This window comes from Lepidochelys olivacea, assembly GCF_965140295.1.
Source record: "Lepidochelys olivacea isolate rLepOli2 genome assembly, chromosome: 14".
Taxonomy (NCBI): domain Eukaryota; kingdom Metazoa; phylum Chordata; order Testudines; family Cheloniidae; genus Lepidochelys; species Lepidochelys olivacea.
In genome coordinates, this window is record NC_140424.1 from 45,912,639 (window position 1) to 45,938,269 (window position 25,631).

The 25,631-nt window shown below is 61.0% G+C and overlaps 2 protein-coding genes across 3 annotated transcripts; one reads left to right on the forward strand and one right to left on the reverse strand.

Moving 5' to 3' along the window:
• Positions 1-8,619: 8,619 nt before the first annotated feature.
• On the reverse strand, positions 8,620-16,966 carry LOC311530971 (HLA class II histocompatibility antigen, DR alpha chain-like; the record flags this gene model as incomplete). 2 transcript variants are annotated; one of them, XM_084648043.1, is made up of 5 exons in its annotated part: positions 16,551-16,966; positions 13,667-13,924; positions 10,987-11,268; positions 10,626-10,776; positions 8,620-10,338 (listed from the first exon to the last, which is right to left on the reverse strand). In XM_084648043.1, the coding sequence occupies exons 2-5, from the start codon at positions 13,914-13,916 to the stop codon at positions 10,335-10,337; spliced, it is 687 nt and encodes a 228-aa protein (XP_084504169.1). In that variant the 5' UTR covers positions 13,917-13,924; positions 16,551-16,966. The 2 variants fall into 2 exon arrangements, with proteins under 2 accessions (XP_084504169.1, XP_084504168.1); XM_084648042.1 differs by lacking the exons at positions 8,620-10,338; positions 16,551-16,966 and adding an exon at positions 16,295-16,418 and having other exon boundaries at positions 10,622-10,776.
• Positions 16,967-17,915: 949 nt separating this feature from the next.
• Positions 17,916-25,631, forward strand: LOC311530967 (DLA class II histocompatibility antigen, DR-1 beta chain-like). Its single transcript, XM_084648034.1, has 6 exons — positions 17,916-18,425; positions 19,562-19,831; positions 21,105-21,386; positions 24,197-24,307; positions 24,856-24,879; positions 25,249-25,631. The coding sequence occupies exons 1-6, from the start codon at positions 18,320-18,322 to the stop codon at positions 25,260-25,262; spliced, it is 807 nt and encodes a 268-aa protein (XP_084504160.1). The 5' UTR covers positions 17,916-18,319; the 3' UTR covers positions 25,263-25,631.

The following is a 25,631-nucleotide window of genomic DNA, read 5'->3' on the forward strand; positions in this document are numbered from 1 at the left end:
CCCCCGGCTCCGTGCTCACTGCTCCCCCGGGGCCGGGACAGGGCTGGGGCCACTGCGCCCGCTGGGCTCTGGCTGGGGGGAGCGGGACGCAGGGCACAGAGCAGCTGCCCTGGGGGAGGGGACTCCCCAGACACACCATGGGGCCATTTAGCGGCTGGAGGGATCAGGGTTGTTGTGCTGGGGAGGGCCCTGGGCAGGGCCGGATCTGACGGGAGGGAGGGGGCAGGACCCCAGAGGGGGGCTCTGTGGGTGGGGGTGACCCCTGGGGGAGGCTGTGGGTTCCCAGTCCCAGTGCAGACCGGTTCCTTCCCCAGGGGAGAGGCAGCTGCAGAGGGGGGGATGCTCCCGTCCCCCTGGTGAGCCTGGGGGGCACCCCAAGAGCACGGACACCCCGGCCTGGGGTCAGCGACAGGGCCGGGCTGCGATGGGGGGGCTGTCATTGAGCTGGGCTATGGGGCAGGGCAGTTATTATCCAGGAGCCCAAACCCCCCAGGGAGTCACAGCCCCATCCCCCCAGGGGGCCAGAGACTCACCAGTGACACGGGAGCCCCATCCCAGTCAGAGAGTCCCACATCCCGCTGTGGGGGTTGCTTGTGGGGTCCCAGCTATTCGGGACCCCACAACCTCTGGGGCGATATGTGGGCTGGGTGCTCACATTCCCCCTCCCCCCAGCCCGGCCCTGCTCTGTCGCTGTTACCCTGCCCCAGGGCTGCCGGGGAGACCCCAGCCCCTGCCCCACCATGGCCATTCATGCTCCCCTGGCCCTTCCCCGCCGCTCCCATTGGATGCTGTTTCCCAGCTGCCAGGCCCCACCCCAGCGGTGGCTGCATTTCTGTGGGGGAAATTGGCCCCAGTGCTATCGGGGTGCAAAGAGCCCTGGGACCCTGGTGGGGGAGTGTCCCGGAGAGCGGGGAGATGAGGCCGTGGGGACGTCCCTGTCAGCTGCTCCCATGGGCTGTCCCCGTGGGAGGGGACACAGGGCCAGGGCATGAATCTGTGTGAGTCACTCAGAGCCTGGCCCGCTGCTCCTTCTGCTGGCCAAGACCCCCCTGCCATGGAGTCTTCTCTCTCCAGCGCCCCACATGGACCATCCCGGCCCTACTCCTGCCCCCCGCCACACCCCCGCCCCGGCTATTCACCATCCTGCCTCTGCGCTAACCAAAGTCTGTGTCACACCTAACTATGGTGCAGCTACGGCAGCCCCATGGGCCAGACAGAGCCCAGCCCTGGGCACCAGGACTCCTGGGTTCCAGCCCAGCTCTGAGTACGGGCCCCTCCAGACTCCAGCCCTCGAGCGCGGCCTCGCTGGGCTTTCCCTGCACAGGCTCCGTCAGGGAGGGCAAATGGACAGGGCTGCGCTGAAGGGCCGGGATTGGGGGGAGGGACTGGCTGGCTCAGGGGGCCAGGGCCGGGACATGGGGCCTTTCAGTCCAGGGCCATCAATCCCGTGTCAGCGGAAAGTCCCCGTGCAATTGCCCACAGCCCAGTGGAGACATTTCTCAGGCCCCGCGACCCCGAAAGGGTTAACTCTCTACGTCCTTTCACACCCCGGCAGCCTGTGGGCGGACAGACAGACAGACTGACGTCTGCTTTCCCCCTCACCTGGTTTCACTCCCCCCCGCCCCCAGGGATGGTTCTGAGCCCCCAGCCCGGGGCCCCAGCAGCATCCAACACACTCTGCTCCCCGCCCCGACTCTGCCCGGCGCCCGGTGATGCCCGGTCGGTGCCGCGCTGCCCCTGGCCGAGCCCCGGAGGTGCTAACCCCGGCCCAGCGTCCTGCTTGTTGGTGCGTCAGTGAGACACCAGGGTCCCATGGGCGGGCGTTATTTCGGTGCCAGGGACTTTCCACCCGAAACCACCCGGCATCCGGGGGGCCTGGCCCAGCCCCACACCTGCACTGGAGAGGAATAAACTACGAGTGAAATGCAGCCCCGGTCGGTGTCCTCACCCCATGGTACAGAGGGGGACACTGAGGGAAAGCGACTTGTCAGAAGCCACAGAACTGTGATAGAACCCAGGAGTCCTGGTTCCCAGCCCCCCGCGCTAGTCCCCACTCCCCTCGCAGTGTTAGGAAAGTACCCAGGAGCCCTGGCTCCCAGCCCCCCACCCCCCACATGCTAGAGACAAGCATGGGGGCTGTCTGTCCATCTGGGGTGCTCAGTCAGAGGAGTGGGGCTGGTGTGGAATGAGGGGTCCTGGCTGAGGATGGGGGTTTGGAGGTGCTCAGGCTCGGGGTGCAGACGGAGGGACAGGCTGCGGGTCACGGATACAGACATCCCTGCCCAAGCAGGACCCTGTGCGGCCGGCTTTCCTGGGGGCGGGTTCTGGGTGTGTGTGGGGGGGGGCGGGAGGTCTGTCGGACACGTCCCCTCCCTCATGGGTGAGGCACGTCCCAAGAAATCAGGGCCATCCTGCGCTTTCCCCGCTGGATTCCCCCCACCACACCCCATGTTCCTGCTCCCTGCCCCTCTGAGCTCTATGGAGAGGGTGCTGCCATGGGGGTGAACGGAGCACCCCCCCGTGACACTCTCAGAGACAGACACGGGTCGCTCCCTGTCCCCACGGCGTCAGCAAATGCTGCTCCCTCCAGGGACCCCAGGCCAAGGGATCCCCCTGCCCCATCCCACCCCGGCACAGACCCATAGTGTGACGAAGCAGGACTGTTCTTAATGTTTCCTCTGAATACTGTAGGGGTGCCTCAGTTTCACCAAGGCAGTTCTTAAGTCTTTAGGGGGTGTAATTGTTGCAGAGCAAAGGGCCAGGGTACATAAATGGCCGACACTCTGTCTCCTGGCCACTGATGGCCTGGGCCCTTCCCCCCTGTGAGGTGAGAGCTAAAGGGCTGGAGAACAAAGAGATCAGGTGCCCTCCTGGCCCAGGAAAGAAACAAAGCCCAGAGGAGAGGGGGCTGGAGGGAGTTTCAGTTTGGGGCTGGCTGGGGACAAGGAGTGAAGTGCAGACGGGGTTGTCTGGCTCACTGCCCCCCAGAATGGACCTGGCTGAAGGGTCCTGTTCTCTGCACCTACAAGCTCTGTGTTTGACCATGTTCCTATCATCTAATAAACCTCTGTTTCCCCGGCTGGATGAGAGTCACGTCTGACTACGGAGTTAGGGGGCAGGACCCTCTGGCTTCCCCAGGACCCTGCTTGGGCGGACTCGCTGTGGGAAGCGCACGGAGGGCCAGAGGATGCTGAAGGCTCCGAGGTCAGACCCAGGAAGGTGGAAGCCAGGTGAGCTGTGTGTCCTGCAGACAGGCTGCTCCCAGAGAGGAGACTTCCCCAGAGTCCTGTCTGGCTTTGTGGGGAGCAGTTCCAGAGCATCGCCCGGGGACTCCCTGACACATAGCGAATCCCATCCCAGAGCCGACAGCCTGCCCCACGGGGCTCCAGAGAACAGGACAGGGTGTGAGCAGCAGTGGGGGGAATCCAGGGGCTCTGTAAACACGAGCTGCTCCCCCTGGGGCGGGGGTCAGGCCCTCTCCCCCCTGCCCACCCAGCTCGTGCCCACCCAGCAACGGCTGCCACCACCACAAGATCTTGTCTTTAGAGCTGGGCATTTGCAAGGGACAGACCCTCCCCCAGGGCAGGAGACACATCGGGGGACCTCAGGGGGAAACACAGCCCTGCTCCCCCACCTCCACCCCTGTCAGAGAGGGCAGGGTCCCATGGTGGGGGGACCTTGGTGGGGCCAGGCTGAGCAAAGAGCAGGCCGGGTCCTAGGGCAGTGCCAGGCGGTTGTAGGGCCTGGCTATGGAGGGCCGGGTCCCCAACCGGGGTCACTCGGGACTGACTCATGGAGCGACCTCGAGTCACAGCCGGTCTGGGGGGGCCAGCCTGGGCTATAGCCGGGTGGACGTACAGCCCATCAGGACAAGCTCCGGGCGAGGCCGGACGCAGAGATCCCGGCTGAAATCCCCGGGGCCGAGTTACGCAGGAGGCCAGGCTGGCTGAGCAGAACCTGGGGGACGTTTCAGAGACCCAGGACTGCACCCCCTAGAGCCCTGGCTCGGGCGATTCCGGGGATCCCCTGGCCCCAGGCCTGTAACCCCCCAACACAGAGACCATCAACATTCACAGTTCACACCCCTTAAAATGCCCCTCCCCGGGCTGCTACCGCAACCAGCGCCGGGCACCTGCCTGGACACCTCTGAGCCCAGCTCCTCGGCAATGAGGGTGATAGATTGAAAGAGAGTGGAAATATTCACACTTCTCTACTGATTCTAGGCAAATGCCTCCATGCACTCAAGAACAGTCAACAGCCAAAGCTGCCGCTGCACGTACCATTTCGGGACACTCGCTTCCTTCAAGGCTTTTTCAGGGGAAGAGGAAAGCTTTATAGGATGGTAAACATCAGCCAGTGTGCTGCTGCGTGCGACGAACGCTCAATGTGCTCAAGCTCTCAGCAGTTGCCCCAAAAATTTGTGTTCAAGACTCTTCTAACGCTCCCCAAGAGCGGCCAGTTGTCCAGAAGTCTGCAAGAGACGCGTCTCTCCTAAATAACGCTGACAGGAAAATGCAGGTAGCAAGAAAAAGAGCCCCTGTACTTTGGGACAGGAGCCTGGAAGATGTGATAGAAGACGATGAGCATTTAACTGTGGATAACAATGACACACATGAAGAGCATGATCTGGCAAAAGAGATGGCAAATGAGGAGGAGGAGGAAAAGAAAGTAATTCTTGGAAAAGAAGAGTATCTGAGGCTACTAACTCTAATAGAAGACCTGGAAAGCAAGCTGATCAATGAAAGCAAAGATAAATTAATCTTGGAATTAAAAATTCATGAAGAAGGCACACAAGAATTTACTCCGTATTTTGCTCAACGGGAAACAGTTTTCAAGCAATGCCTTTCTCAGGATCCAGAGTTGCTGGAAGAAGATTCTGAACAACGCTTGGAAATCTACGAGGATTTGGTAAATGAATGTGCCAAAAACCTGGATGAAGAACAGGAGATGAAGAATTCCCACTGTAATGAAAGAGCTGGAATGCTGGAAGGAGGCGAGAATGGAGATCCCGAAAAGTGTACTGCTCTTGAGGGTATTATTGATTCTCTGCAAGACGATGTCACTGATATTAAGAAGCAGGCAGAAGGAGGTTGCAGGTATATTGGATCCCGAGAAGACCCACAGGAAGCGACTGCTTGGCTTGAAGAAAAACTGGGGAAAGTTACTGTTGAACTAACTAAAACCAAAGAAGAGCTGACATGGAGAACTGACGAGCTTGAAATGCAGGTGATTAAATAAAGTGAATCTGCCCGACAACTTGAAGAAGCTACTGAGAAAATGACGACAGTGAATAACCGGATTCAAGAGCTAATGCAGATGGTGGAGCAAAAAGAGGATGTTATCAGTAGGCTACAGGACTTAATATCCCATTGAGAAGCTACAGTAAAAGACTATGACAACCCTGGAACTGCTATTGAAAGACAAACGGCAAAGGAGACCAGCAATGGGACAATAGAAGGACTCAGTCTGGTGGAAATGTGAAGCACGTGTTCCTCTGAGGAGAAGAAAGCCAGCAATGTGAAATGCTACATGGAAGTCACTGGTTATTTTCCTTGTCTTGGGTGTTGCCTCTAAATTCTTAAAATAAAATAAATAAACTAACTGCTTTTAGAAAAAACAAACCATCTCCCCCGTGGGTGGAGACACTGATCACTGTCACTGCAGGAGGGAACAATAGAGTGGGATGCCCAGAAGAAGGAATGACTTGAGGACAATGTCCTGAAGGGTCCCTTACCCTTGCAGAGCTTTCCTAGCTCCGACACTCACATTTCCGCGTCGGGTGGGTTCGCCCACAGAAATAAAAGTCTGCACCTCTTCCACGTGCCTTTGGACCAACGGCAAAAACCAGCTACAATTCAAGGGACTTTTAAAACTGCCTCTGAAACTGAGTTAACAAAATAAATGAACAACCGGAAAAGACACTTGGCAAGTGAACAGGGATGCATGGACGTCTTTGCAAAGCAGGTGTGCGGTTTCTTACGGGAAAAGCCACCAGCTGTCTGGAAGGGAAGAGCAGCTAGAATTCCTCGCCCCGGGGAAATGAAATCCCCAAACAGAGAATGGCTGTGGCTGTGATGATGCTGACGACTGGAGCTTGCTCACCTGTGGCTCCCCCTCCCCGCGCTGTGCAGGCACCAGGCAGGTCTGAGTCTGCAAGCAGGCGCCCTGCCTCAGGGGCAGCTCCCACTGGGCACGGGGGACAATGGGCTGGGGGGGAGGGGGAAGGCAAAGGGGGAGTGTGACGAAGTGGGGGAGTTTCCTGTTTTTCCTTGTTTCCTGTGGGGGATTTTCTTGGTTTTGTCAATGGGTTGCATGCAGAGGGGGTGGGACTCAGTTTCCCTCGGTGCTACGGGTTTAAGGAGGTGATGGGAGAGGGAGTTTGTTGTTACAGAGGACCAGGGAGGGAACTTGGGACCCCAACCACTGGCGTGGAGAATGGAGACCCCAGCGACTGGTGATCGTTGACTGGTGACCCGGAGGCCCAGCTCAGGAGGCCCAGCCGGGTCTGGCCAGCGGGACGACAATGGGCTGCGAAGAGAGGAGAGGGGGCCCAGGTGACTCTGTTTACCTGGAGAGGAGACAATGGACGGGGGGGAGGGGCTTGGGGCCGGTGAGATCAGATGCCCAGCTGGGAAGCAGGGGGGCTCGGAGCTGAAGAAAGGGAGCAGGCAGGTCCCCCCTGGATGCAGGGGAGACTGGGATGTGCTGGGCTGAAGGAGGCCAGGCCTGAGGCCCTGAGAGTGTCCTGTGCTGGGTTCAGACAGTCAATAAACCCTCCTGTTTTACGCTGGCGGAGAGTCGCTCCTGTCTAGAGAACAGTGGGGCATCATCCCCTTCGGGGGGTGGAGGCCCCGGGGGTCCAGAGCGAGGGGACTCCCTGAGGGGGCCCACGGCAGAGACAGGGGTGCTGAGGCTCAGAGCGGTGCAGCTCCAGAAGATGGAGGGGCTTAACCCCGAGAGAGAGTGGACCCCCGGGAGAAGGGCTGTCTCACTGAATGGGGCACCCCCCACGGACCGCACGGGGCCAAGAATGGGCACGATCTGTGAGTCCGTGACAGTGAGATGGTAGGGAGCAGGCGGGAGGGGAGCTGTCTCTGGAGGCACAAAGGGGGGGCTCTCTGGAGAGGAGTGACGGGGGCACAGGGGTCGGTGGGGGTTTTTTTTGGGGGGGCAGAGGGTTGTGTGGGTCTCTGTGGGGCGGGGCGGAGTGATGGATGGAGCTAGCTGCAGCCCAGATCTGCTCTGTGGTGGGGGGAGTTGCTATAGCCCCCCCCAGGAAGCCCCCTCTGTAGTCGGTATTTAATGCCAACCCCAGGGTGCCCATCGCTGCTCCCCCGGCCTCCATCTGTCTGTCCCAACCCCCACCCCGTCTGTGTCTGTCTGACAGTGACCGACACCTGCTGCTCCGCGGGCTGAGGGGCTGCCTGCGGCTCCCCCCACACCGTGCCCGACTCCGGGGGCGGGGCCCGGCAGCTCTGGCCCCGCCCCCCGCAGCTCCCACTGGCCGCGGTTCCCGGCCTTGGTTCCCCATGGGCTGGAAGCCGGGTCAGCGCCGTGGGCGTGGAGCCGCCCCGTGGGAAAATGTCACTGGTCCACAGAGCTCAAGGTGTTTCCCACGGACACATGGCCGCCCCGTGAGGGTGGGGGCAGGGAGTGGGAAGGGCGGGGGGTGGTGGGGAAGGGGGCAGGCAGCAGGGTAAGTAACCAAGCCAGGCAGGGGGACGACGCGCTGAGCGAGGGATGGTGGGGGACAGCCAAGGGGGAGGGATAGGCGGGTAGTGGGGAGGGGAGAGACGGAGGGAGCAAAAGGCAAATGGAATTAAAGCAGCTGGAGATCAATGCAGGAGAAGCAGCAGAGCAAAGAACCACAGAAGCAGAGATGCCGGACAAGAGGCTGCGCACCAGAACGCCCTGGAACTGAGACCGATAGAGGCTGATAAGGAAATCGAGGCCCAGAAGCTCGCCATGGAGCAGAAGGAAAGAGAGAGGAAGCATGAACTGGACTTGATAGAGGGGCGGAACCAGCGCCCCACAGAGACACCACGGGGTCCCACCGCTCCAAAAAGCCACCAATGGGAGCGGTTGTGTCCTGCATACAGCGAGACAGGGGACATTGCTGAATATTTCATCACCTTGAGAGGCTGTATGTGCTCCATGAGATTCCTGAAGACCAAAAGATGCCCATGTTGGTTGCAAAGTTGTCTGGGAAAGCTCTGGACAGATTCAGTAAGATGCCTATTGGTGATGCTGCAGATTATGGTAAATTCAAGGAAATGGTTTTAAAACACTTTCACACTTGAAGCAGATTGAGTAAAATTCAGAAGCCTAAAGAGAGGGGCTGGAATGAGTAATGTGGCCTGTGGAAGCAGATGAGAGATGTGATGGGCAAGGGGGAAAAGGTGTTAGAAGCGCTGCAGAAATGGCTGATCATGTTGCTCAGGAGCATTTCCTGAGTGTGTGTAATGACGATGTAAAACAGCGTTTATGGGATAAAAAGGTGAAAACTGTCGATGAACTGGCTACTCTAGCTGACCAGTTTGAGCAATCCCAAGCATCTATTAGAAATAAATCACAGGCGGAGGGGGTTAAGTTTGGTAAACTTGTTTTTGTTTTCTCTAAACCCAGGGTGTGAAAATCATAACCGGGGGCAGAAGGCTGTGCATATTCCTCTCCACACTGAGGGAGGGGGTGAATTTCATGAGCTTATGCTGTACCCATCTCTGTGCAGTGCAAGACGGTATAATTTGGGGTTTATCCTCTAGAGGGGGGTGTGCACTTGAGTACCGGGCAGTTCCTTAGCTGAGCCTTCCCATGCAGAGCTGATCTCAGCATCTGTGTGAAGCTGCAGCTGGGGGTGTCCCTACCTGTGTGTGTGCTGGTAACGTGCAGGCTGAAGCCGGGGGGGCTTGGCAGGCTGCAGAGCAGTACGGTGTAAAGGGAGCCCTCGCTGGTGAGTCAGGTGGGCTCAGTGGTGCCCTACTTCCAAGTGGCACCATGGGGCGGGGGGGAACCATCACAGGGGTCTCCCAGCAGGTGCCAGTGAAGGGGTGCAAGGAAGCGCTGGGTTGGGGGCTCAGTGCCGTGTTTGGGGTGGGGGGATCTGCCTTTCGCGTCACAGTGACCCCAGCCTGGGGGACGTCACCGCAGCACCCAGACAGGCCAGCATCTCTCTGCAGCCGCTCGCCCTGCGGGGTTCAGTCCCGGGGGACCCTGGCCCATGAGTCCTGCCCTTCTGCAGGGCTCCCGGCCATGGGACGATCTCAAAGCTCTTCAGGGACCATCCCTCAGCCCCAGAGCCCCCACCACCACAGTAGGAGGAGACTGGCCATATATCACACAAGGGGAAACAGGCATAGGGTGCATCACAACTCGCAGCAAGTCCGTGTCAGCAACGGGAATCGACCCCCCGAATCCTGACTCCCAGTTCTCCCCCACTAGCCCCCACTCCCCGCCCACAGCCGGGACAGAACCCAGGAGTCCTGGCCCCTTCCTTAGCCCTTCTACTGAACGCCCTTAACTCCCGCTATAACCCAGGGCCCCTGGACCAACTGCGGCTGGGCTGGGCTAACACAGGCTGCCGCGGACATGGCCCAGACTGACCAGATTTAAAATCATGATAAAAAACGTCCCCAAAACCCATTTTATGGCTGTTCGCAAAGCTGCAGGGCGAGATCGGGGGCGGCCGGGCTGTGGACACACACGGGGCGGGGACTATACAGGGACTGGGCCCTTCCCACACCGACCCCGCGCTGGGCCCTTGGACCCGGGGGAGCCGCACACGGGTGCCATGGGGCCTTTAGCCGGGCACTGGGGCTGCCCCACCCCCAGCCATGGGCCTGATCCCATCCCACAGGGACCCCATTGACCGGGAATGGCCGAATCTGGCCCAAAGCCTTCTGGGTAATGGCTGGAGGGGCTTTACCTGGGCTGACTGACAGCAGCCTCTGGCCAACAGGGGCCGGGCTCGGGGCCCAATCCAGCTCCCACTGGAGTCAAGAGAAACCTTCCCCACGATGGCAATGGGGTTTGGATCAGCCCCGTGGGCCCTGCTGCCCCTGACGAGGGGCGATCCCCATTCCCAGCCCCATGGGGCAGCAGCCCTCTCCCTGGATAGGTGCCCCCTCCCAAGCCCAGCAGCGGGGTGGGTGAGGGAAGTCCGAGGGGCCGGCTCCCCGGTGAGTCTCTAGCGGGTTGGCTTGTCCCGGTTACGGGGTCGGGGTACAGCAGCTGGCACCAACGGGCACAGAGCAGGGACGCTGGGGACAGCGGGGGGCAGTACGAGTGGGTCTCACGAAGGCACCTGGGGGATTCAGGGGCCCGGCTCCTCCCCGCGTTTATCTGAAAGGCAAAGAGGGTCAGTTACCAGGAGCTCTGGGCCCCAACACGAAGCTGGCAGGGATCGGGGCCACTTCCCAGCACTGCCTGGGAGTTTCCCTGTGACACAGGGGGTGCTGGCTGGGAGGAGCACAGCGGGTGCGGGGAGTCTCCCCAGTGGGTGCTGGATGGGCTATGGGGCTGTGGCTGGCTGGGGGACACACAACAGGTGGGGGTCTCCCCGGGGAGTGCTGTGTGGGCCCAGGGGCTGCGGGTGCAGCGGGTGCCCTCCCCGGGCTGCGGCTACTCACAAGGGGCCCCGCGGGTTGCGGGCGGCGTTCATCTTCATGCCCTTGATGATGAGGATGGTGCCCACGATGATGCCGATGATGCCCACAGCCAGGCCCAGGGCGCACATCAGGGTCTCGGTGGTCTCGGGGACGGGGGTGGGCACCTGGACTTCTGGAGAGAGGAGGAGAGGGACAGGGCACGGAGTGAGGGGGGCTGTTCCCAACCTTCCCTCCCAGAGCTGGGATAGAACCAGGTGTCCTGGCTCCCAGCCCCCCTGCTCTGACCCACTAGCCCCCACTCCCCTCCCAGAGCCAGGACAGAACCCAGGCATCCTGGCTCCCAGCCCTGGGCCCACGGGGTTCCCGGGCATCCCAGCCTTACCCCAGTGCTTCGTGAAGGGCTCGGGCAGCCCCCAGTGCTCCACCCGGCAGTCGTAGAAGTCGCCCTGGCTGGGGAGGAAGGGCAGGTAGGAGAACTTGCGGAAGGAGTTGTCCTGGCGGGGGTAGAAGTCGGTCTCGTAGACGCCCCCCTTCACCTCCTGCCCGTTCTTCAGCCACGTCATGCTGAGCACGGGTGGGGAGAACTTGTCCACGAAGCAGATCAGGAAGTTGGGCTTGCCCAGCTCCACGGGGTCTTCGGGGAACACAGTCACCTCAGGGGGCACTGGGGAGACAGGGGTGAGTGGGTCCCATTGCCTGCCCCTGAGCCAGCCAGTCCCAGCCCTGGGACCAGATTGGAGCCAGCACCCCTGTCATAAATATCAAGGGAAGGGTAAACCCCTTTTAAAATCCCTCCTGGCCAGAGGAAAAATCCTCTCACCTGTAAAGGGTTAAGAAGCTAAAGGTAACCTCGCTGGCACCTGACCAAAATGACCAATGAGGAGACAAGATACTTTCAAAAGCTGGGAGGAGGGAGAGAAACAAAGGGTCTCTGTCTGTCTGTCTGCTGCTTGTGCCAGGGACAGAACAGGAATGGAGTCTTAGAACTTTTAGTAAGTAATCTAGCTAGGTATCAGAGTAGCAGCCGTGTTAGTCTGTATTCGCAAAAAGAAAAGGAGGACTTGTGGCACCTTAGAGACTAACCAATTTATTTGAGCATGAGCTTTCGTGAGCTACAGCTCACTTCATCGGATGCACCCGATGCATCTGAGGAAGTGAGCTGTAGCTCATGAAAGCTCATGCTCAAATAAATTGGTTAGTCTCTAAGGTGCCACAAGTACTCCTTTTCTTCTAGCTAGGTATGTGTTAGATTATGATTTCTTTAAATGGCTGAGAAAAGAACTGTGCTGAATAGAATGACTATCCCTGTCTGTGTGTCTTTTTTGTAACTTAAGGTTTTGCCTAGAGGGATTCTCTATGTTTTGAATCTAATTACCCTGTAAGGTATCTACCATCCTGATTTTACAGAGGTGATTCCTTTACTTTTATTAAAAGTCTTCTTGTAAGAAAACTGAATGTTTTTTCATTGTTTTAAGATCCAAGGGTTTGGGTCTGTGGACACCTATGCAAATTGGTGAGGATTTTTACCAAACCTTCCCCAGGAAGTGGGGTGCAAGGGTTGGGAGGATTTTGGGGGGAAAGACGTGTCCAAACTACGTTTCCCAGTAAACCCAGTTAAAGTTTGGTGGTGGCAGTGGAAATTCCAAGGGCAAAGGGTAAAATTAATTTGTACCTTGGACAAGTTTTAACCTAAGCTGGTAAAAATAAGCTTAGGAGGTTTTCATGCAGGTCCCCACATCTGTACCCTAGAGTTCAGAGTGGGGGAGGAACCTTGACAACCCCCTAGAGGGGAAAGGCCCCGTGCCCCATTCCCTGCCCCCCTGAGCCAGCCAGTCCCTGGTGCTCACGCTCCAGCTCAGGGGTCTCTCCCCAGGACTGTGGGGGCGTCACCGGGGCCGTCCCAGCTCCCTGCCCTGACGGCTCATGGGGCACCAGGGGCCGGCGAGAGAATCCCTCAGGGGCAGGGCCTGGGGCTGGGCACGGGCAAGGAACAGCCCTTGGCAAAGAGATGCCCTGGGCCACCAGCCTGGAGGGTGTGAACTGCCCGGGACCCCTGCCCTGCACAGCCCTGGCCCGGCTGACTGGCTCCCTGGAGCCCTCCAGGGGCTGTGGGGGGAGCTGGGAGGAGACTCTCAATCTCTGGTGGGGTCTGGTATCAGGCCCGGGTGGGTGTGCAAGGAGGGGAAGGTAGGGGAGAGATGGGAGGGGTCTCTGCTCAGGAAGGTGGGGAGAAGGATCCGGGGAAGCGGGTGTGACGAAGTGGGACTGTTCTTAATGTTTCCTCTGAATAGTGTGGGGGTGCCTCAGTTTCCCCTAGGCAGTTCTTAAGTATCTAGGGGGTTGGAGTAAGGGTGTATGATCATTGCAGAGCCCTAGAGGGCATGTGTGTGCAGGAGTCTGGACACAGAGAATGGCGGACACCCTGTTTCCTGGCAACTGATGGCCTGGGCCCTTCTCCCCCTGCAAGGTGAGAGCTGAAGGGTTGGAGAACAAAGGAATCAGGTGACCACCTGGCCCGGGAAAGGAACAAAGCCCAGAGGAGGAGGGGCTGGAGGGGGTTTTCAGTTTGGGGCTGACTGGGACATGGAGTGAAGTGCAGACATGGTTCTCTGGCTCACTGCCCCCCAAAATGGACCCAGCTGAGGGGTCCCGTTCTCTGCACCTGCAAGCTCTGTTTTAGACCATGTTCCTGTCGTCTAATAAACCTTCTGTTTTACTGGCTGGCTGAGAGTCACGTCTGACTGCGGAGTTGGGGTGCAGGACCCTCTGGCTTCCCCAGGACCTCGCCTGAGCGGACTCGCTGGGGGGAAGCGCACGGAGGGGCAGAGGATGCTGAATGCTCCGAGGTCAGACCCAGGAAGGTGGAAGCTGGGTGAGCTGTGTGTCCTGCAGACAGGCTGCTCACAGAAAGGCGACTGCCCCAGAGTCCTGACTGGCTTCATGGGGAGCAGTTCCAGAGCATCGCCCAGGGACTCCGTGACAGCGGGGAAGGGGCCAGGCCCCTGGCAGGGAAGGTGGTGGGAGGGCTCAGGCCCCTGGTGGGGAAGGTGCCCCCCCCTTACCGTTCTGGGCCCGCGTGCGGTTCGACCTCTGGATCATGATCTCCATGTTCTTCTTCAGCACGGCGATGTTGCCCAGGGCGCCCTGCGCCTCGAAGCTGGTGAACTTGCCGAAGTCGGGCAGGCGCCAGACGGTCTCCTTCCTCTCCAGGTCCACGTGGAAGATCTCGTCCTGGTCGAACTCGAACATGAACTCCCCGGCCTCGCGCTGGGCCGGGTCCGTGCGCTGGTAGAAGGCCACCTGGGAGAGCATGTTCTCCGCTGCGGGGAGACGGGCATCAGCACCGGCCACCTGGGGGGCTGATCCCCCGCCCGGGGGAGGGGGTCTCAGCACTTCCCCCAACAGCGCAGCCCCCCAGCTCCCGGGCTGTGACATTCGCACAAACGCTCCCCGGTGTCGGGGAGGGGGGCAGGTGCGTGGAGCACGGCGCCCCCCAGCATCGCTGGGGGCAATGGGGCCAGCACTGACTGCGAGGGGAGAGCGCCCCTGCCCCAGTCCCCCCAGCACAAGCCCCCTAGGGTTGCCCCGGTGCAAGGACTGAGAGAGCAGAGACCCCCTGTGATGAAGTGGGACTGTTCTTAATGTTTCCTCGGAATAGTGTGGGGGTGCCTCAGTTTCCCCTAGGCAGTTCTTAAGTAGCTAGGGGGTGGGTGTCACGGAGTGTGGGGGAGTCCAGGCCCTGCACCCCTCTTCCTGGGATCCACTGAGACTCTCAGCCAGCCAGTAAAACAGAAGGTTTATTGGACAACAGGAACACAGTCCAAAACAGAGCTTGTGGGTACAACCAGGACCCCTCAATCACGTCCTTCTGGGGGAGCAGGGAGCTTAGACCACAGCCCTGGGGTTCCCTGTGTTCCTCCACCCAGCCCCAAACTGAAAACTAAACCCCCCCAGCAGGTTCCCTGCTGCACTCCCCGTCCACATTCCTGGGCAGAGGTGTTACCTCCCCCCCCCCCCTCAGGTGACAGGCTCTCAGGTCTCCCCTCCCCAGGGCACATTCCCAGGTCAACACTCCCCCCTCCCTGCTGCCTCACATCCTCACAGTGGGATAAGGGGGTATGATCACTGCAGAGCCCTAGAGGGCAGGTGTGTGCAGGGGTCTGGACACAGAGAATGGCCGACACCCTGTTTCCTGGCCACTGATGGTGTCTCTGTGTTAGACCATGTTCCTGTCGTCTAATAAACCTTCTGTTTTACTGGCTGGCTGAGAGTCACGTCTCACTGCGGAGTTGGGGGGCAGGACCCTCTGGCTTCCCCAGGACCCCGCCTGGGCGGACTGGCTGTGGGAAGCGCACGGAGGGGCAGAGGAGGCTGAATGCTCCGAGGTCAGACCCAGGAAGGTGGAAGCCGGGGGAGCTGTGTGTCCTGAAGACAGGCTGCTCCCAGAGAGGAGACTTCCCCAGAGTCCTGCCCGGCTTCATGGGGAGCAGTTCCAGAGCATCGCCCAGGGACTCCGTGACACCCCCCTACTGACCCCAGCTCAGTTCCCTAGTTTCCATTCACATCTCCCAGCCAAGCAGTGACCAGACCAAACGCGGCTCAGCTGGCAAGTGGGGACGGGACCCAGCCCAAACCGGCTCCTGGGGGCGTTGGGGGCTGGGGCTGCGGTTGCAGGACATTTCATTCTCTTGGCTGTCCATGGGGCTTGTTCTGTGTCCCGCCATAGCCATGACCTGGTTCTCGGGGCGATTTCAATCCCTGGTCCCCGACACTCACCCCCCCCCGGGGCTGGTCACCAGGAGCCTGGGAACTCCCCAGCCAGAGACATTAAAGCTGGCTCAGGGCTGAGGCTGGGATTCCCCAGGGCCCAAGGGACTTCAGCACCCACATCCCAGGGCAGGGGTTCTCAAACTGGGGGTCGGGACTCCTCAGGGTGTCACGAGCTTATTACATGGGGGGTCACAAACTATCAACCTCCACCCCAAACTCCACTTTGCCTCTAGCATTTATAATGATGTTAAATATCTAAACAAGCGTTTTTAATCTATAAGGGGGGTCGCACTCAGAAGCTTGCCGTGTGAAAGGGGCCACCCATACAAAAGTTTGAGAGCCACTGTCCTAGGGATCCCAGCTCGCCCGGCAGGATCTCACCCAGCCATCGCAAAGCAGGGAACCCGCCACCACTAGCCAAGGAGAGACAGTGCCCCACAGAGCCCCCGTGGGTCTGAGTCCTGGGGACAGGCCAGGCCAGTCCAGACAATGGGGACAGGCCAGGGAGCAGGGCCAGGGGCTCCCTGCTCTGCACAGATGCTCTCACTGCTCAGCAGGGTCTGGCCCTGGAGTGACCCTCTGGGGAACGTTCCCCCATCTCCCCTGTGTGGAATGGGGGGCTGCACCCCTAGGGCAGGGCTGTGTCATACCCAAACCACAGCGACTTCCCCCCGATCCCTCTGCTGCCCCCGTGCCGGCTTCCCCTCCCCCCTCCCTGACACAGGGGTGAGACCCACCACCCTCCACCCCATCCAGATCAGCCCCCCCCCTCCCTCCTATGGGACAAGACCCTCCTCCCTGCAGCTCCCGCCATGCCCCTCAGCCCCCCATTGTCCCCTCCCTGGAGGTGGGAGTCGGGCACTATGGGGGTCAAGCTGCCCCCCCAGGCCCAGGCGTCACAGCCCCCGCCCCGCCCGTACCTGTCACCGCCCCGGCGCCCGGCAGGGCCAGCAGGGTGAGCAGGGCCAGCTGGGCCATGGGGACGCCCCGTCCTGCGCCCATCTCCTCTCCCCGGACACTGGGCTGGGCGTGGGGCCGGCAGTTCTAGGGGGCCGGAGGGCACGTGTCACACCCTGGGGGGCAGGGCTGGGGGGCAGTGCCCGGCATTGGCCAGGGGAGCCCGCCCCAGGGTCCCGCACCCAATGGCAGAAATCCCTGCGCGAACCAGGCTGTTACCGGGCAGAGCAGCAGGGCTGAGCCTCGCCGAGAGGAGACGGAGAAATTCAGTGTTCCCGGCTCTCAGGATTGTGTCACGAGTCTCAGGATAAATTTTGTGTTTTCCTAAAGCCCCAGCTCCTGGAGTCACGTGGGTCTGGGACGATTCCAGCCTCGATCTTAGAGACAAAGTGAGTGTCCAGCCCTTGGGGCTGCGGGGAGAGCTTCAAACTGTGACCCCCGGGCACCCGAGGGGCTCAAAGAGCAGAAGGCAAATAAACCCCACAGCTGGTATTCGTACATCGTCGCAGGATTTTAAAGCATTTGGGGCTGACCACACGGCACATTCCCGGCCAGATGCCTGCTCCTGGCGTGGACACGGCGCCTCCAGTGGGGAGTTGTCCCTGATGCGGACACGGCGCCGCTGGGGGAGGGGCGGGGGGGTTGTCCCTGATGTGGATGCGCTGCCACCGGAGGGGGAAGGGGGGTTGTCCCCAGTGTGGACACGGCGCCACTGGGTGGGGTCTCCCCAGAGGGCGCTCACGCCCCCCCCAGGCACCCTGCTTTGCAGCACGGCTCGGTGCAGATGGGGGACTTGGCCGGCCCAGCTCTCCACTGAGGGGGGTCACACCCCTGAGCCACAGAGATCTGATGGGACAAGTGTAGACCAGGCCACACACGGGGTTTGGGGCATCATCCATGGAAGACTGGGACATGGGACCATCCCCCATGAGGCCCCAGGTGGGGACGGACTGGCTGAGGAGGTGGGGACGGGGACATGGGGCCTTTCCCCTCTGCTGGCACCGGCTCCGACCTGTTGTTAGTGACCAAACCCCCTCCCTCCGGGGTCTGTCCTGGGCCCTGTGCGGGTGTGTCGATCCGTGTCCCCTGCCCAAACCCGCTGCCATCCGTCCCCCCACCCCCACCCCGCTAACGCGCTGGGTGTTCACACTGCCCCCGGCAGGAGGGGCCGAGAGGGGCTGGCCTGGGACCCAGGAGCCCTGGGGTCATTCCCGGCCCTGCCACAGACTGTGTGTGACCCTGGGCCAGTCACTGACTTCTCTGGGCCTCCCTCCCCAGCTGGGCATTGGGGATAATGGCCCGGCCCTGCCCCACGGAAGCGGGGGGCAAATGCAGTGGAGAGGGGCTCAGAAACAGGGGGGCCAGAGAAGCCACTTAGGGAGATCGATGGTGGGAGCAGCTGGGAGGCCGAGCTGTGCCTGACCCATGGAGACTGAACGTCTCTAGCAGGGTCCCAGGGGGCAGGGCTCAGGCCCATGGAGGTGGGGGTGGGGGAAGCTCAGAACTTCTGCCTGTGGGGCCAGCCCCGAACCTTCCACTGGGCCTAAATTTATCCACAACCAGAGACCCCCCCCACAGACCTGGCCTGCCCCAGCCAGCAGCAGAGGGTCGAGGCACCAGGAGAAGGGGACGGAGGGTCCCAGGCTTGTTGCTGGGGGCCCTGCTCTGGTGGGGGCTGGTCCCTGGGCTGGCCCCGCTCTCCAGCTGCCCCGGGGCCATGGCAGGCACCAGGCGAGTCCTGCAGCCCGACCCCAGGCCCTGCTCTGCCCCCTACGAGGGAGAAGTATGGAACCGAGACCTGCTGGGGCCGGCTCTGCCCGGCAACAGATGATGCTGCCCAGACCCGATGCTGCCTGGCCCCTGGGCTGGGGGTGCCCAATCCCCGGGGCCGTGGGCAGCATCCTGGGGCTGGTGCTCGGAGCTGGGCAGAGAAGGTCTCAGTCTACGGGGTCCCGACAACTTTCCAGTTCTCTCCCTCCTGAGCCGCGATGGGGGCGGGTCGGATCCTGGGGGCCGGGAGCCCCTGGGCTGGGGCTCTGCTCGTGACACTGACGGTGCTGAGAACCCACCTGGCTCATTGCACGGAGCCCCCAGGTGAGCAGAGACCCCAGCGCCCCGGGGGCTTAATCTGTAATGAAAGAGGGGCCGGGGCTCAGCCCTGGCACAACTTAAGCACTGCCCAGTGCCCAGGGAGCCCCGTCCTGGGCAGGCGCTGGGTGTATCCTGGGGGAGGGGGGTGATCAGACCCACACGCCCCAGGAAGCTCCATCCTGGACAGGCACTGGGTGTATCGGGGGGGGGGGGGGATCGGACCCCACCCACCCTGCGGATCATGGCCCAGGTGGGTGCTGTGTGTATCTGTGAGGTTGGATTGGACCCCACAAACATGCCCAGGGAGCCACATGCCAGGCAGGCGCTGGGTGTATCAAGGGGTTCAGACCCCACATGCCCTGGGGAGCCCCATCCTGGTCACGGGTGCATTGGGGGAATCAGACCCTGCTCACCCCGGGGAGCCTGGGCAGGCGCTGGGTGTATCAGGGAGGATCAGCCCCATATGCCCTGGCGAGACCCATCCAGGCAGACAGCAGATGTATGAGGGGGGGATTGGACCCCACACACCCGGGGAGCCCTGTCCTGGGCTGATGCTGGGTGTGTCGGTCTCTGTCTTTTCTCCATGAGCTCCGGCTCCCTGTGTGGTGTTTGGGGGGGTCCCAGGCTGGGGAGGGGCCATGGGGGGAACCAGGCCCCTCCCATGGGGGTGAGACTCAATGCAGAGAATCGTTCCCTTTTACACCCTTCCCCCCTCCGGGGAACCTGGGGTCAATCCACATTAACAGGCTGCTCCAGAGCCAGACCCCGGGACCTTCTCCTGCCCCACAGCGACCGACCCCCAGCCCCCGTGTCAGTGCCCCCGGCCTGGCTCCCCGCCACCCTGCGCCCCCCATCTGTGCTGTGCCTCCTGTGACTCAGTCTCCCCACACCCCGCCTGTGCCCCACCCCCGTTTCTCTGCTGTTCCTTCTACCCCGCCCCTCCCCCCGTGTCCCCCCCGCTCAGTGTCCCCCCGCCCCCCCCCCGCGTCTCCCCACGTCACTGTCACCCCCCCCCCAGACCTGCGGGCTCCCGCGGCGCCCAGTGGATCCAGGGCGGGGCTGGGGGGGTCCCGGGGCTCGGGCTGTCCCCGCCCCCCCCCGCTGAGCCTGAGCCCGAGCCCGGCCCGTCCCCCCCCCAGAGCATTTCCTGTACCAGGAGAAGTGGGACTGTCTCTACGCCAACGGCACCGGGCGGGTCCGGTTAGTGGTCCGGGGGATCTACGACCGGCAGCAGACCGACCACTTCGACAGCGAGCTGGGGGTGTTCGTGGCGGACACGGAGCTGGGCCGGCCCGACGCCGAGTATTGGAACAAGGACCCGGCGATCCTGGCACGGATGCAGGCGGCGGTGGACCGGTTCTGCCGGCACAACTACGGGGCGGTCCGACCGTTCAGCGTCGACCGCAGAGGTGAGTGCAGGGGCGGGGCTCCGAGGGGGCGGCGCCGCAGATGTGAGTGCGGGGGCGGGGCTCCGAGGGGGGCGGGGCCGCAGAGCTGAGTGCGGGGGCGGGGCTCCGAGGGGGGCGGGGCCGCAGAGGTGAGTGCGGGGGCGGGGCTCCGAGGGGGGCGGGGGCCGCAGAGGTGAGTGCGGGGGCGGGGCTCCGAGGGGGGCGGGGCCGCAGAGCTGAGTGCGGGGGCGGGGCTCCGAGGGGGGCGGGGCCGCAGAGGTGAGTGCGGGGGCGGGGCTCCGAGGGGGCGGGGCCGGAGAGGGTGCGCGGGGGCGGGGCCGCAGCAGGACACGCCCTGCCCCGCCCCCTCCTCCCCTCGCTGGGCGCGATCCGCCACCTGCACCCCGGGGGGGGGACCGAACGTCTCGCGCCACGGCGGGAGGGGGGGGGCAGCAGGCGCTGGGGCGGGGTCACGGGGGGGGAATTTCCCCTTTCCCCCCCCCGCCCCGCCCCGCCCTGGTCTGGCTGCGGCGCCCCCTGTCGGCAGGGAGCAGAGCCCCACCCAGGGTCAGTCTCTGGGGGGCCGGTGACCCCTCCCCCTTCCCAGCCCCCCCCGCCCCTCTGAGGGGTTCAGCCCCCAGCGCCCCCCCAGACCCCCCTCGGGGCAGGCGGCTGCTGCGGCTCCTACCCCCCTTCCTGGGCTCGGGGGGCCGGGCGATGGGGCAGAACTTTCCCCTCCCCCCAACCCCGCCCCTCCCCCCTCGGGGTCCCCACTGGCAGGGGTCAGCGCAGCCCCTGGTCCCTGCCTGAGACCCCGTCTCCCGGGGCCCCGAGGGTCAGACCGTCCCCGGCTCTGTCCCCATGGGGGTGACGGGACGCGACTCCCCTCGGGCCCTTCCTGCCGGAGCCTGACCAGAGCAACGGGGGGCAGGAGAGAACCAGCCCCACCCCAGGGCAGTGAGGGGGGAACAGGGTGGCCAGGCAATCAGACCCCACACACCATGGGGAGCCCGTCTGTCCTGGGCGTGTCCCGGGGAACGGGACCTTACACATCCCGGGTGCCCTGCCCCGGGCAGCTGCCAGGTGTCTTGGGGGGGTCGGATGCCCTGTCCTGGAACGGCACCGTGTGTGCGGTTGGGGGGATTGGACTCCACACACCCTGGGGGGCATCGCCCTAGGCAGGTGCTGGGCACATGCGGGGGTTGGGGGGAGTATTTCCCTGGAGGGGCCCCTGTTCTCTCTGAGCCCCCGTCCATCTCCAGACCCTTTCCCAGCTCTCTCTCTCTCCCCCCAGTTCAGCCCAAGGTGAAAGTTTCCCCCACGACATCGGGGTCTGGGCCCCACTCCCACCTGCTGGTTTGCTCCGTGACGGGGTTTTACCCCGGGGGGATCGAGATCAAGTGGCTGAAGAACGGGCAGGAGCAGACGGCCGGGGTGGTGTCCACGGAGCTGCTCCAGAACGGAGACTGGACCTTCCAGATCCTGGTGATGCTGGAGATGAGCCCCCGGCGCGGGGACGTCTACACCTGCCAGGTGGAGCACATCAGCCTGCGGGGCCCCCTCGCCGTGAACTGGGGTAAGAGCCTCTGGGTCACCCAGCCCCCACAAATACCAGCCCAAGCCAAGACTTCAAAGCACTGTCTGCCGTAGCCTTTCGTTCTGTTTACGCTGAATCGCACTCCAGTGGGTTCAGCTCTGGGCTGCAGTCTCAAGTTCCACAACGTTGTCTCTGTTTCTTCTGGATTTAGAGCCCATAGGAACACATGGAGCCGTAGGCACCCAACGCATACGAGAGCATCTGTCTTTTAGCAGTTTTATTAAGGTTACCAACAAAGTTATACATGTCACCGCATATACAAGTCCTAAACATACGTCCCACGTGCCAGTTACACCTCCAGACTTACTCGCCTCCTCCTCGATGGTGTTAGAGTCTCTTGCCCCCTCCTGGATTGACCATCAATATACGGGAGTGGTTCCTGCTGGTTTTCCGTAGGACGCTCCATTTTCCTGCTCCGAGCACTTGGAAGTATTTATTGACAGGTTTCAGAGTAGCAGCCGGGTTAGTCTGTATTCGCAAAAAGAACAGGAGGACGTGTGGCACCTTAGAGACTAAGCAGTTTATTTGAGCATGAGCTTTCGTGAGCTACAGCTCACTTCATCAGATGCATACTGTGGAAAGTGAAGAAGATCTTTTTATACACACAAAGCATGAAAAAATACCTCCCCCCACCCCACTCTCCTGCTGGTAATAGCTTATCTAAAGTGATCACTCTCCTTACAATGTGCATGATAATCAAGGTGGGCCATTTCCAGCACAAATCCAGGGTTTAACAAGAACGTCTGAGGAACGAGGGGGGGGGTGTAGGAAAAAGCAAGGGGAAATAGGTTACCTTGCATAATGACTTAGCCATTCCCAGTCTCTATTCAAGCCTAAGTTAATTGTATCCAATTTGCAAATGAATTCCAATTCAGCAATCTCTCACTGGAGTCTGGATTTGAAGTTTTTTTGTTGTAATATTGCAACTTTCATGTCTGTAATCGCGTCACTAGAGAGATTGAAGTGTTCTCCGACTGGTTTTTGAATGTTATAATTCTTGACATCTGATTTGTGTCCATTTATTCTTTTACGTAGAGACTGTCCAGTTTGACCAATGTACATGGCAGAGGGGCATTGCTGGCACATGATGGCATAGATCACATTGGTGGATGTGCAGGTGAACGAGCCTCTGATGGTGTGGCTGATGTGATTAGGCCCTGTGATGGTGTCCCCTGAATAGATATGTGGGCACAGTTGGCAACGGGCTTTGTTGCAAGGATAGGTTCCTGGGTTACTGGTTCTGTTGTGTGGTACGTGGTTGCTGGTGAGTATTTGCTTCAGGTTGGGGGGCTGTCTGTAGGCAAGGACTGGCCTGTCTCCCAAGATTTGTGAGAGTGAGGGGTCGTCCTTCAGGATAGGTTGTAGATCCTTAATAATGCGTTGGAGGGGTTTTAGTTGGGGGCTGAAGGTGATGGCTAGTGGCGTTCTGTTATTTTCTTTGTTAGGCCTGTTCTGTAGTAGGTGACTTCTGGGTACTCTTCTGGCTCTATCAATCTGTTTCTTCACTTCCGCAGGTGGGTACTTTCTTCGATACTTTCCACAGTATACATCCAATGAAGTGAGCTGTAGCTCACGAAAGCTTATGCTCAAATAAATTGGTTAGTCTCTAAGGTGCCACAAGTCCTCCTTTTCTTTTTAAGTATTTATTGGTAACTTTGGTTTTATTTGAAACTTTAATTTCACTTCCTGCTTTTTATACTCCTTGGGCGGAGTTGAAATCCAGGGTGCTGGTTTAGTTGCTACGGCCGTGGGTTGAGGGGGGGTGTGCTGACTGGTCAGTGGCATGGAATTCATTTGCTGCTGTATTTCTTACATGTCAACGCTCGTGAGAATTTAGGTTCGGGGTCCAGTACCGATGCGTGTCCACCCTGGGAGCACTCTTCCAGAAGTGCTGAACTCATTCTCTAAAGCTTATAGTTATATTCAAACCCAACAGGTGCCAATGGTAGAAACTTATTTTGCTCTGTGATTTACAGATTAATTAGATTAGGGATTTTGGAAACAACAGCTGTAACAGCTGGAGAGACTTCATTTAAGTTTTGATCATCCGTACGAAGACGCCATGATCCATCTGGTTTTTGTCCTGGCCAAATGGGAGAATTGCACATGGAAGTACACACACAAATGATTTCTTGTTGCGGAAGAGAGTCAATGGTTTTAGCAATTTAAGGTTTGGCCTGATTTGGAAAAGGACACTGCTTTTGCGGGGGGAAACTTTCTTCTAAAATTTTAACAGTTACATCCAGATTTTTACATTTACGTTGTGTTTAGCAAAAGCATCGACCCTACTCACAATTTTTAGAGCACTTGTTTGAGCCCTGCTAACCCAAATCTATTGACCTGGGCTGGGAACTCCTGTTCTCCCTGTCTCACAGCACAAGGAGAAGGGGACGCTCGACGGAGGGGGCAAATTCACACCTGGGAAAAGCAAGGACTTTTTCCACACACTGTGAAGTTCCCCTGTGGAACGAACAGCCACAGGATATAACGGACCCAAGAGCTGAGCAAGGTTTACAAAGGGGTTGTCCAGTTCTGTGGCTCACAGGAGTATCCAGGGCTCGACTAGTTCATGCTGACAATGGGCAGGATGTCAGACCTCGCGCTGCAGAGCCGGAGACCGATCTCTGATGATCACAGACCGGGAGGAGCCCTGATGTCCCATAGCTGCACCTGCGGGCTATGCCCCGGGCTCTGCCCCGGCTGGCGCTGGTCCCTGGTGCTGACGGGAGCCTGGCCCGGAGTCCTCTGGCTCTGACCCGACTGCCCGTTCCCCTTTCCCTGTCTCACAGAGGCACAGTCTGATGCTGCCAGGAGCAAGATGCTGACGGGCATCGGGGGCTTCGTGCTGGGGCTGATCTTCCTGGTGCCAGGACTCCTCATCTACCTGAAGAATAAGAAAGGTGAATGGCTCCGGGCGGGGTCGGGGCACCAGGGTTTCTCTGTGGGGGGGATGTGGGCCTGGCTGCAGGCTCCTTCCCACCCCACAGCAGGGGCTGCTCAGAGCCTGGCAGGGGCCTCCCAACTTCTAGTCGGCTGGGGCTGGGTCAGATCTCCCCCCCACACCCACCCTTAGGGTAGGGACAGAGCAGGGGCCATGGGGAGATCTCAGTGGGGGGCCCCAGGGCCAGCCTGGGAGCTCCCATTCTCCCCTCTCCCGGCCGAGACCCCGGGGTGGGACAGAGACCCCGACCCCTCGCAGTGCAGGGAGCTGCCCGTACCCCGGGGCTGAGAGCCTTTCCCGTCCCCTCCCCCAAGGCGGGGATCCTGGGGCAGGGATTTACAATACTGTAATAACAGGCTAGGGGGGAACCCCAGGTCTGGGGGTTAGACGGGGGCTGGGGTCCTAGTGAGGGGCGTTCCATGCCATGGGGCGGGGGCTGGAGCTCTGACCCCCAGGATCCGGCTCCCTCTGCCCACAGCTTTGACCATGTCTCTCTTTCTTTTTCAGGGCGCCCCATTCCCCAACCTGCAGGTAATTTCAATTCCCCTCCCCCCGTTAAACCCACCTCCCCGCACACTGACCATGGGCTGCCTGGGACACCCGTGGGGCGGCTGCTTCTGCCCCTCGGCCCATGACACCCGCCCGGCTCAGCCCCGGGGCAGCTGGGCAATGGGGCGTTGGCATCGCGGAGGAGGAGTCTGCGGCTCCCTCGGTCCTCGTTCAGGCCGATCCCCGAGCTGCTCCCGGGGGCAGAGGGTCCTGGGTCCTGCCGAGCATCGCCCAGCCCTGCGGCTGCCGGGCAGAGTCCCTGGGGGCGCCCTGGGGCCTGGCAGAGAAAATCCCCCGTCCCTCCCGTTAGCCCCACGGCCAGGGGCTGATTTCTCTCCCCTCTCCCTGCAGGGCTCCTGAGTTAGATCCTGGGCGTCGGATCCCCAGCCGGCAGGAGTTTCCGTCCGTCTCTCCCAGCCCCTCGCCCAGCCCGGAGAATGCAGAACCTGGGGCTGGTCCCTTCCCGTCCCCATCTGCTCCGCGCGCTCTGCCCGGCTCCAGCCCGCGCTGCCCCCGCCTGGGGACCCGTCCCTGCCCCTCAGTCCCCGCAGGGCCCTGGGGCGACCCCTCCTGTGTTAACCCTTTCCCTGCCCCAGCCCAGCCCCACGTTCCCTCTCGCTGACCCCGCGGCCCTCGGGGAACCTTTGGGGGACGCTGCTCCACAGCCCGGGGGGAAGCTGGACCGAGGCCGGGCGCTGTTAGAACTGCTGCACCCTAATAAACCATCCCCAGCC